The sequence below is a fragment of the Canis aureus genome, unplaced genomic scaffold (genome assembly GCF_053574225.1).
Source record: "Canis aureus isolate CA01 unplaced genomic scaffold, VMU_Caureus_v.1.0 ptg000086l_RagTag, whole genome shotgun sequence".
Taxonomy (NCBI): domain Eukaryota; kingdom Metazoa; phylum Chordata; class Mammalia; order Carnivora; family Canidae; genus Canis; species Canis aureus.
In genome coordinates, this window is record NW_027554427.1 from 720,874 (window position 1) to 733,086 (window position 12,213).

The 12,213-nt window shown below is 53.5% G+C and overlaps 1 protein-coding gene across 1 annotated transcript; it reads left to right on the forward strand.

The window, feature by feature from the left end:
• On the forward strand, nt 1–12,210 carry LOC144309560 (DNA topoisomerase 3-beta-1-like; the record flags this gene model as incomplete). The annotated part of the gene is made up of 7 exons (XM_077890643.1): nt 1–39; nt 6,487–6,669; nt 7,785–7,916; nt 9,200–9,306; nt 9,957–10,031; nt 11,352–11,548; nt 11,997–12,210. Coding segments are annotated over exons 2-7 (795 nt in total), but the record flags the coding sequence as incomplete, so codon positions are not given.
• Between the last annotated feature and the right edge of the window lie 3 nt (nt 12,211–12,213).

Genomic DNA, 12,213 nt, shown 5'->3' on the forward strand with positions numbered 1-12,213 from the left:
GCGGCGGGAGCCCCGGCGGGAGCCGCGGCGGGGCTGCGGGTGAGCGGCGGGCGGCGGGAAGCGCCGGGGAGGTGGGCCCCCAGCCCCGGGGCGTGGGAGAGGAGGCGGCGCCTCGCTTTCCCGCGCCCTGCTTCCCGGCGGGGGCGCCCGCACCCCGGGGCTGGCGGTGGGGGTGCCGGGAGGTGGTGAGGGGCGACCTCCATCGACCCTCCCGCGGGGCTCTGAGGTGCGGGCTGCGGCCACAGGTGGGGAGACGGAGGTGCGGGGGGCCGCCCCGGGCCCGGCCCGGCCTTGAGGGCTCCGGGTGTGTTTCTCCGAGTTGTTGGTGGACAGACTCGCCGGATTCAGTTCTCGCAGGTGAAAGGGAGGACTGGCCTTATCCTGCCTCTTTGCCACTCAGCCTTCGGGAGAGGACGTGGGAAGGTCCGCCCAGAGTGGGCTTGATGGCCGCGGAGCCCCGAGGTGCCCCTAGAGCCGCGGCAAAGGTCGCCTGGGCCTCGGCCGCATTGTTCTGAGCCTCGGTCCGCTCGCAGTCAGAAAACTGCCCAGGCCAGCCTCGAGGCGTGACGGGCCAGGCTGGAGAGAGCGGCGGCGTGCGGAGCGGGCTTGCGTGCAGAGGAGGGGCTTGCTCTCCGGACCCCGCGGCACCGGCTTAAGTGGCCAAGGTGGAGATCCTGCTCTCGGTGCTGTCTGCGCCACCGCTGGGCCTCCACCCCCAAGCCGAGTTCCGTTGTTCGTAAGACGGACAGGGGAGGACTTTGTGTACCGCGACCCCCGAGGGCACCCACCGTTGCTGATCCTGCTGCCGAGAGGAGAGTCCGCCGACCGACCGGCAGTAAGTGCCCACCTGACGCTCTCACTTTACAGTTCCAGTGTGTGTTGTTTGCTGTCAACACGCCCTCAGCACTGGCTGATTCTCCCTTTTGAAATGAGAGAACCAACTTCAGATGCAGCTTTAGCAGGCGACGAGATCAAATGTGATGAACCACATAGGTTATGGAAAAGAAGGCGATCACATTTCCCTTTAAAAATAACATACATTTAAGATTTTATTTATTTATTCATGAAAGAGAGAGAGAGGCAGAGACACAGGCAGAGGGAGAAGCAGGCTCCATGCGGGGAGCCCACGTGGGACTCGATCCCGGAGCTCCGGGGTCCCGCCCTGGGCTGAAGGCAGAGCTAAACCGCTGAGCCACCGGGGCTGCCTTAAGATTTTTTTTTTTTTTTAAGATTTTTTTTAAAATTTTTTTATTGATTTATGATAGTCACAGAGAGAGAGAGAGGCAGAGACACAGGCAGAGGGAGAAGCAGGCTCCATGCGGGGAGCCGATGTGGGACTCGATCCAGGACCCCAGGATCACGTCCTGAGCGGAAGGCAGGCGCACTTAACTGCTCAGCCACCCAGGTGTTCCAAGGAGAGAGAGAATCTCAAGCAGACTTCCCACTGAGTACAGAGCCGGATGGATGGATACCAGACTTGATCCCAGGTCCCAGGACCTGAGCCAAAGTCAGACACTTAACCTGAGCCACCCAGGCGCCCCTCTTCCGTACTTCTAAATCGTAGTTCTTTTTGACCACTTATGTGTGTCTACTGCACTAAATGTAACAAGTAAAAAAGGAAGTATGGTTAGCAGAAGGCCCCCCCAGGTCCAGCTTCCAGACCCTAACCCCACTCTTGCCCCCAGGTGGTTGCTTTGCCATTTCTTGAGTGTGTGTGTGCACGCATCCATAGATGGCAGTGCTTTGTACAGTCACACACTTCACTTCTTCATGTAATTTCTCTGAAACTCAATTCACATTAGTATTTACGGAGCAGATGCACTTCTTTCTCATTGCTGCTTGGTGTTCCATTGTCTGCCACACTTTATTTAACAGTTCCTTGTTGGCATACCCTAGAACGTTTCTAATGTCTTCTGACTGATAATGCTGCAGGGGATTCCCCGGCGGTGTGTTACCCGCTGTGTCCTGCCTCAGGAACCCAGTGTCCACGTGGACAGTCTTGCCAGCGCCCACTGCTTACTTCTGCAGTCTCCTGTCCCCCTGCGGCCTCATCCCCCACGCCATTCAGGCCCCCACACCAAGTGCCCAGGCACCTTGCCCTCTGACTTTTTTTCTTCTTCTTCCACCCCTGCTCCCCACTCTAGCACATAAAGATTTTAGACCCCACCAGCGCATGCCCTGCGTGGACCTTCCCACGTCCTCCCCTCCTCCTTGCCCATCCTAGAGTATCTTTCCCCTCACCCTCTCACTCCTACTCACCTGGCACATCCCATCCCTGCTAAATCTAGCCCTTCCCCTGCTGGCAGCCTGCCCCCAGTGCCATCTCCTGTCCTCACTGCTGACCTGCTGACATTTGTACTTCTTAGAGGGGCCCTCTGGCCAAGGACAGCCACTGCTTCCCACCCAGAGACATCACTCCAGCAATTCCCCCCTCACCTCCTGCATCTTGTCTTTTCCCTCTACTCTACTACTTCTATCCTCCTTACAAACATGCTGGTTTATCTTCCATCTTAAAATGTAAAAACCTACTCACTGTTCCTCTTCCCTCCTTCCAGGTCCTCTTGAGCTCACCCCCCTCAGGCTTTTCCCTTTGGCACTCCTGCATGAAACAGCTCCCATCAAGGTCACCTGGCGCCTGTAGGTCTCCAGACCCCAATGTCAGGTCTCCATTATCACCTCCCCCAGGCTGCAAGTATCTGTAGCCTTCGATGTGTGATGTGCAATGACTTCCTGCCTCCCCTCCCGCCCTCCTCACCCCCGCCACCAACCCAAGTGCCTCTTCTCTGGCCTTTGAGGATCTCCCCTCTCCTGAGTCACCTTATCTCCCCAGCCCCCAACTTGGGCTCCTTTCCCTGCTCCACATGCCACCACATGCCACCGCCTCCTCCATGGCCCAGCTGGCTATTAGGCAGCTCACATTTAACATACCTGACAGCTCCTGCATCTTTGTGCCAAACTGCTCCTTCCTCCTAACTTCCCATCTCAACAAATGGGAATCCCATCCTTTAGCTCCCTAGGCCAAAGGCACTGGAGTCATTCTGCACTTGCCTCACTTCCCCTTCTCAGTCCTGTTTGGCTCTGCCTTGGGAATCAGCCCCAGACCCCAACTTTCCCTCAGCACCTCCATCGCTGCCCCCAAGGCCCAGTGACTCCCTTCTTAGAGCCAGAGGGATCTCTTGAACACTTGAAGTCAGGTCATCAGGCTCCTGTGCTACCTCCCAGTTCCCTCAAAGCAAACCCAAAGTCTGAAACTGCCCTCCCCACTGTCCCCCAATCCTCTGTGGGTCTTAATGCCTGGACTTTGTCCCACGTGGCACATAGCAACACATACTGAGCATGTAGTATGTGCTCAATAAATTCTGGTGGGGTGATTGAATTCATTCCCAGGGGTGGGATTGCTGGGGATGTGCACTTGTAGTTTTGAGAGAGATCGTCTAATTGCTCCGCACAGAGGTTGGTCCAGTTTTACTTCAGCCACCTACCTTCGTAGTTTGCCTGTCACCAGACCCTCCTCCACGTGTGCTCATCCTGTGATCATTGCTAGTGAGATAAGCATGAGCTCATTTTACTTCTAATTTGCCATTACAAGTGTTGTTGGCCATCATATCACAAAGGGCTAATTTCCTCATTATATAAAACAATTACTAAAAATGAGAAAACAGCAGTCTGGCTGGGGAGAGAAAGGGTAAAGAAATAGGAATAGACCATTCACAGAAAAAGAAAGCAAATGCTTTCAAACATGAGATATGTTTCTGAGCTTCTGAAATCCTTATGTGTCTTTCCTTCATACCAAAGTTTATGTTTTCTTCTAGTATTTTTCTAGTTTTTTTTTTTTTTTTTAAGATTTTATTTATTTGAAAGAGTGATGGAGGGCAGCCCCAGTGGCTCAGTGGTTTAGCGCCACCTACAGCCCAGGGCGTGGTCCTGGAGACCCGGGATCGAGTCTCACGTCGGGCTCCCTGCATGGAGCCTGCTTCTCCCTCTGCCTGTGTCTCTGCCTCTCTCTCTCTCTCTCTCTCTCTCTCTCTCTCTCTCCCTCCTCTCTCTCCCCCCTCTCTGTGTATTCTCATGAATAAATAAATAAAATCTTTAAAAAAAAAAACCCTTTAAAAAAACAAAAGAAAGAGCGTGATGGAGAAAGAGCACAAGTGGTGAGAGGGGCAGAGGGAGAGGAAGAAACAGGCTCCCCACTGAGCAGGGAGCTCGATCCTGGGACCACAGGATCATGACCTGAGCCAATGACAGACACTTCACTGACTGAGCCACCCAGGCACCCCTAGTATTTTTTCTAGTTTGATCTTTTTGCGTAAATTTCTGCCAGGTCTGGAATCTGTTTTGGTGGCAATTCTAAAGTAGGAGTCTAGGGCAGCCCCGGTGGCTCAGCGGTTTAGTACCACCTTTGGTCCAGGGCATGATCCTGGAGACCCGGGATCAAGTCCCACGTTAGGCTCCCTGCATGGAGCCTGCTTCTCCCTCTGCCTGTGTCTGCCTCTGTGTGTGTGTGTGTGTGTGTGTGTGTGTGTGTGTGTGTGTCTCTCATGAATAAATAAATGATATCTTAGATAAATAAATAAAGTAGGAATCTAGCTTTAACCCTCCCAGCCCACCCAGAAGGTTGCCCAGTTGTTTAAGTAGCAGTCATGTTGTTGGGTTGGTTTTTTTTTAATACAGTGTCATATTTGTCAATGTTAAGGCCATATATATAGTGATCAAAAAGACAGCAGGAAGAAAAAAAAAAAGCAGGAATTAAATGTCCTGTAGCAATCATGGAACCAGTTGTCACAGTGGCCGGCAGTGATCCAGACCTCAGGCAACTCGTGCTGGTGTAGAATGAGACAGTAACTAACCGTGGCGTGGTGCGGTCTATTGTAACGGACTTGGGGCAGCAGGAAATGCTTTGTCCCGCCCCAGGGTGTTGGGAGAGCTCTTTAACCAAGAGTTGGCACTAGAGCCAGGCCTTCAGACAGTCAAGCTGCATTCTCTGGGCTTGGTGGTACATTCCGAGCAAGGGAACAGAGGCTTAAGAATATGTTTTTCTTTAGATATGGTGTCCAGTTTAATTGGCCAGAGCATGATCTGCAATGCTAGAGATTGTGAAAGGCAGGCAGGAAGGTAGATTGGAGCCCATTGGAAAGGGGCTGTCGAGTACTACTGGGGTCTGGACTCCATTGTCCAATGGGTCTCAGGCCTATTTTGGATCAGAAAGATCTAGGGAACATGGCCTGGCATCTGCATTTTATAAAATGTCCCAGGGTGGGGCGCCTGGGTGGCTCAGTCAGTTGAGTGTATGAGGACTCTTGATTTCAGCTGGAGTCATGATCTCAGGGTCCTGGGATCACGAGCCCTGAGTTAGGCTCCCTGTTCAATGGGGAGTCTGCTTCTCTCCCTCTGCCCCTCCCCCGCCTGTGTACGATCTCTCTTTCTCTCTCAAATAAATCTTAAACAAAACCAGAAAATGTCCCGGGGCATCCCGATTCTCCGCTGAGGTGGAGGTACTGCTCTCAGCCCTGGGGAGCAAACAGAAGTGTGCCCTGGGTGGAGGGCTGGCCCTCTGCGCTACCCCAGCCTGTCAGTCCAGATCCAAAGGCCCCCAAGTTATCCTAGCACGGATTTGGTGACATGACTGACCTGAGGTCAGGGAGCCACATCAACTTCTGCCAAAGGAACCCAAATTCCCAAGGTGTTCGTTTCTAAGCCAGTTCCATTGCCCTGGTTTATCCCATGTCTTTTTTTTTCTTTTTCTTCAGGTTTGTTTGTTTAAGTAAACTCTACACCCAGTGTGGGGCTTGAACTCACAACCCTGAGATCAAGAGTTGCATTCTTTACTGACTGAGACAGCCAGAAACCCCTATGTGTGGAGTTTGGGTTTTGGGGGGGGGTTGTTTTTTTTAAGTAGGCTCCATGCCCAACGCGGAGCCCAACACAGAGCTTGAAAACTCACAACCCTGAGATCAAGACCTCAACTGATATCAAGAGTCAGATGCTTAACTGACTGAGCCACCCAGGAATCCCAAAGAAATTGTGTCTACTTGTGTTTTGCTTTTTGGGTTTTTTAAAAAGATTTATTTGTTGGGCACCCGGGTGGCTCTTTTGGGTCCTGGGATTGAGCTCCTGTTCAGCGGGAGCCTGCTTTTTCCTCTCCCTCTGCTGCTACCCCTGCTTATTCTTTCTCTTTCATAAATAAATTAAAAATCTTTTTTAAACATTTAAAAAATATTTATTTACTCGACAGAGAGAGGGAGCATGTATGAGCAGGGGTAGAGACAGGGAGAGAGAAACCCAAGCAGACTCCCCACTGAGCATGGAAACTGAGGCAAGGCTCCATCTCACTACCTTTAGGTCAAACTTGAACTGAAACCAAGAGTCTGATGCTCAACCAACTGCACCACCCAGGCACCGCTGGTTTTTGTTTTTTAAAATGAGTTTCCTTCTTGGTAGAGTTTCCATTAGAAGCATTTGTTTTCTGTGTGTCTTTCTTCTCTTTAGGAGTCAGCTTTGATGGTAGTGTTGAGCTGCAGAAGAACAGTTTCTGAACTTCATCTCCATCCCTCTGAAACTGGAGTGTGAAGGGCCAAAGCCCCGGGCAGCTTTCAGACAAGATGAAGACCGTGCTCATGGTTGCAGAAAAGCCATCCTTGGCCCAGTCCATTGCTAAAATCCTCTCTCGGGGTAGGAAAGACAAACCGGCGGGTTTGTGGGAGGACTCACTAAACATGGTCATTTCTTTTTTTCTGGAGTGTGACTCCAGCCCTCTGGAATTGACTTGGTTCAGGACAGTGGGTGTTACTGAAGCATCTCAGTATTAGTTTTTGTGGGTGCATTTACTGCTACATTCAGTGTGCGGTCCAGGACTCCCAAAAGGTACAGACACCATTCACAGCGTAGCACCGGGCAGTCCACTGTTGCTCATAAAGCAGCACCCAGCCCTGGTAACTTACACAGAAAGAGAATTCACTAGAAGGAAGAATACAGAGCCAAGATCTCGCCCTGGTCTAAGTCTGAGGCCATGCCACAGACCGTATCGCCACAGGAGCTTTGCCACTGCCCTCAACCACTATAGCTGCAGCCTGTGTGCCTCATGTCACTCAAGAGCATCATTAGGCTGGCCCTGGTATATAGCCCTACTGAGACACCAGGGCACTAAGAAAGGGGACATCTGTCCCTTAACTCCATCCTGGCCACTGGGGTAGTTGGTGGGGTGCTCCTTTCCTTCCTATCTCTGACTTCCCTCCAGATAGGAAGGGTGCTTGGGTGCTCTGGGTACCTAGAAATGGCCTATGTCCACCGTGACCTCCCCTGGGTCAGGACAGTGGGATGGTGTCTCTTTGAAGGGGAGGGGAGAGCTGAGAAGTGCCCGATCCACAGAAGCTAAGAAAGTTCAGCTGAGAGGCTGTCAGTGGGGAGCGGGAGCATGAGAAGACGTCCAGGGACCTGGTAATGAGGAGGTCCATGGAGACCTAGTGAAGTTTGAAAGAAGTGGGGCAGAAATGAGAGGAAGGGCCCAAGTGTCTGCTGTGGAGAGCCTTCAGAGAGGGTGCTCCTGGCCTTCAGCTGGCCCAGGGCCCTGCGTGGTGAGCATACCGTGCTGGTTGGTTAGCAATGAGTGGTGTTCCCCGGAGGACCACGACATTCGTCAGCACTGTTACACGCAGTGGCCTGAGGAACGCTGCCACTGACTGCTCTGGGGAAGGGGGACTCTGGCCCTGTGAGTGGTGGCTTCTGGGTCTGGGGCCTCTGTGGTGGCTGTGGCCTGCTGGAGCAGCCATCACTGTGCTTCTCTGCAGGAAACATGTCCTCCCACAAAGGGCTGAACGGAACATGCTCCGTGCATGAGTACAGCGGGACCTTTGCTGGCCAGCCCGTCCGCTTCAAGATGACATCCGTCTGTGGTCATGTGATGACCTTGGATTTCCTGGGTGAGCCCCCTGCACCCTGCCCAACCCCTATCCCACTGAGGGAAGCCCGGCAAAGTGCTGCCCCAAGTCTAGATGGAGCCAGGGAGGGCTCCAGGCAGACAAATTAGTGCAGAACCCATGAGTCCTGAGGCCAGCAGGTCCTGGGTCATCTAGAACCCAGGTTTTAGAGCTCAATGCCCGTGGGTCCCCATCCCAGAGGCACCCCTTAGTCACTGCATGCCCTATGCTCCTTCCTGTGCTTCCTAGAGGTGGTGGATGCCCACCTCAGAGGGGCTGGCCCATGCAGGCATTTGGGAGGTGAATGTGACTGTTGCCCAGTGGTCGTTTGGTGGCTGTCATTGTCATCTTTGTTATCTGTTACCTTGGAAGGGCCAGCATTAGTGACCCAGCAGAGCCACATGCAGGGCCCTGTGGTTGATGAGAGACTCCAGCCTAGGCTCTGTCTCATGCTCTACAGGCTCATGGGCTGGGACTGGAGCCTCTAGAAATTTCTGTTCCAAAAAAAAAAAAAAGAAATTTCTGTTCCACATGTGTGATGTGAGTCTTACGATAGTGCCATCCACTTCCTAGGATTGAGGACTCAGTGTGACGGTGAAGGAAGAGAGCTTAGTGCACAGCAAAGTCTCAATACTTCTTGTTGCCCAGTGACAACAAGGACATTGATTCAGTCGTGTGGCCAAGCATTTGGACTCTTGAGTTTTATCACCAGCCAGCAGGTGGGGAGCTGGGATTTGAACTTGACTCTGTATGACCCCGTTCTCCCAGGCTGTACGAAATGGGGACAAAAAGAAAGCCAGAGGGCTAAGCTTGCAAGCACTGAGCACTGAGTAGAGAAGTAGGTGGATGTACCAGACACGAAGCCCAAGAGACTGATTCCCCATGGGGTTCCCCTGAGCACCTGTCATGTGTGCAGTCAAGTGCTGGGTAGGGGGAGAGTTGCAGCTATTCAGGCTGGAAGAGAAGACAGAGGTAGGAGGGGTGTGGTTCAGTGCTCTGGCAAAGTGAGCCAGCCCAGGAATGGCGCTCCAGCCACAGGGCATGTCCTGAAGTGAGGCTGGAGCAGCAGCAGCCCTGCCCAGCGGTGGCTCCTGGAGGTGACCAAGGTGTGGTGTCACCTCAGCAGCCCAGGGGAATGAAAGCCCAGCTCTGCCTCCAATTGTGGGGTTCCCTGGGCAAATTGTTCTCCAAGCCTCCCTCTCCTCCTGGGCCTATGACAATTGGAGAGATCAAGCTTGGTGAGCCAAGAAGTATGATTCAGCTGTCACTGTGGCTATGGTTTGTAGGAAAGTACAACAAATGGGACAAGGTGGACCCCGCAGAGCTGTTCAGCCAAGCCCCGACAGAGAAGAAGGAGGCTAACCCCAAGCTGAACATGGTGAAGTTCCTGCAGGTGTGTGGGCGTGCTAGGGCATGGGCACCTGAGAAGCCTCTACTCTGGGCCCTCTGCACTGCAGGTGGTCTCCAGAGTCCTCTCTTTCATGAACTGGAGGCCTTTGCTGGAAGCCCTGGGTGGGCCTCGCAGCCCTTTCTGCGAGCTCCCCCTGCTGGCCCACGAGGCACCTTTCAGACTGTTCTCACAACCATCCACTGGCCCACCTGGGCAGCCGGGTCACTCAGCCCTGGAGAGCAGAAATTCTGCTTTTTAAACTGTTTGTTGGTGGTGGCGGTTTTTCTAATCTTAAATGCACACACATTATGGAAAATATTAAAAAGTAGAAGGAAGAAAAAATATATAATCACACTACCTAAGACAACCACCATTAACATTTAAGCTTATTTCATTTCAGCCCTCTTCCCATGCAGTTTTGGGGGTTAAGATCATTTTGCATTTATAATTTCTTTGTGTCCAAAAAACAAAGTCCTGAGTGAAGTTCTCTGAGTGGCTAAGGCAGCCTAACTGCGTCTAGCGCCGCTGCTCAGCCCGGGCCCAGTCTGGGTGGCAGTCCTGCTCCATGGGGCTCAGGGTGTGGTTGGGAGCACCGTCGGTGGGCACTACGGGCCGGGCCACGGAGGGGCCAGTCACTGTGTACTCTGTGGCAGGTGGAGGGCAAAGGCTGCGACTATATTGTGCTATGGCTGGACTGCGACAAGGAGGGAGAGAACATCTGTTTTGAGGTAAGAGGGGGCCTACTGCTGTCCTTAGTTCGAGCCTTCCCACTGACCTGTCCTCGCATTTGCGCCATGCCGGGGGTGCGGCTGGGAATCTGCTGCGTTGCCTTAGAAATGCCTTTTTTCCTCCTTTAGTTTGGAAATTGCATAGACACTTTGAAATGTATGGACTCTGCCAAGGGCAGAGGGGTATTACCTATTCCCCTACTCGGGTGCACTGTGTGAGCAAACATACAGACAGAGGGCAGAATTTTCTCAGTGGATAGGAAGGTTTTCAGGCCTTCTGGGCACCTCTCAGGGACCTATGGCCAAGGCTGGTTGCCACTTAGCTACCTTTCTTCCTGCTTTTCTCACTTCCAGCCTTCACCGTCCCCTCCAAGATGCCATCAAGCCTCCCCCTCCCGTCTTGTTTCCACCCTCCCTGCAAGGACACAGGTGTCTGCCTCTCTTGTGGCTTGACGCCCTCACGCAGCTCCTGACTGCAGGTGTCCCCTGGTGCAGCTCACGCTCCTGCCTCTTGCACCCCCAGTTCTCACCCGGAGCCTGTTACACTTTGGGGCTTAGGAAATGCTTCCTGTGTGGCCAGGGAGCTCAGGACACCCCAAGTTCCAACACAGCACCCTCAGTCAACATGATCACGCTTTGTCCCTTCCTAGGCACTCTTGTCCCGGCCCCACCCCTATGGGACTGCTCCTTCCCTGGGGGCGGAAGCTCGGGGGCTTTCTCCCCTCAGCAACAAAGGCACCCCCCACCAAAGAATCTACATGGCCAGGGTCCAGTGTGACTCCCCTCCCACTGCACAGCCTTCATAGTGAGTCTGGCTCCAGGCCCCCTGCTGGGCTTAGCCCTCAGTCCCTAAGGTGGGGGTCCCCTGTGCCCTCCCTGCTCCTGCCCTTTGTCTTTTCCTCTTCATTCTGTTTTCCCTCCCTGGCTTTTCTTCAGCTTCTTAAGAGTTCCACCCACCCCTCCTTGCACTCTGCCCTCTAAAAAGAAGGGAAATGGGTCAAGTGGGGTGGATTGCATGACTGAGTTTCCCTGTGTCGTGGCATTAGCATTTCCTGGTTTGGCAAGGGTGAAAGCAGATAAGAGAAAGGATGGTAGTAAGGGGGGGTGTTTGAACAAGTTTGTCAGTGGAAGGAAAAGAAGCCATGTAGCAGGAGTGATGTGGAGAGACAGACTTCTGGACAGGCAAGGAGGTGGAGGAGGGTCTGGCAGGATGGAGAGGAAGTCACACCAGCAAGGTTCAGCCCCAGAGAGGAGCCCTCACACGAGAGGCGTGGAGGCAGAGATTTGGAAGGTGAGTGACAGCTGGGCTGCCTCCCCCAGGTCCTGGACGCTGTGCTGCCCGTCATGAATCCAACCCATAGTGGCGAAAAGACCGTGTTCCGGGCCAGGTTCAGCTCCATCACAGACACGGACATCTGTGCTGCCATGGCCCGCCTGGGCGAGCCAGACCACAACGAGGCGCTGTCGGTGGACGCCAGGCAAGAGCTGGACCTGCGCATCGGCTGTGCGTTCACCAGGTGCCGGCTGCCCTCCCTTTGGCCAGGGCTCCTGCCTCATGGGTCCCCATTTGCTGCCCCTGGGCCTGGTTAGTACTAGGCCAGTGTCCATATTCTAAAAACCCTGAAGGCAACTGTCTCTCTGGCAGGGTGTTTGCCTCACTGCATGGGTCTTGAGGAGAGGGTGGAGGGCATAGAATAGAATAGAAGGGTTTCCCAGCCCCAGGATGGGGGAAACTCTTCTCTCTTGCCTTCCGTGCCATGTGTGCAAACACATGATTCCTCTCTACCCACACACACCTTTCCCGGCCCCTGTGCTGAGCCACGTTCTTACTCTGTCCCCTGTCTTCTGAGCAGGGGCACTGCCGCCAGCTGGCCCCATGCTGGACTCAACGTGGGTGATTAACGATGGTGGCTTTGAGTGCATACGTGACCAGAATATCTTTCTCTACCCCATGCCTCCTTGTAGATTTCAAACTAAGTACTTCCAGGGAAAATATGGCAATCTAGACAGCTCCCTCATCTCCTTTGGGCCATGTCAAACCCCTACCCTGGGCTTCTGCGTGGAGAGACATGATAAAATCCAGTCCTTCAAACCGGAGACGTACTGGGTGCTGCAGGCCAAGGTTTGCTTTCCCTTCCCTACACACGCTGGGTCTTTCCAGGTTCGGGCTGTGGACTCTGAG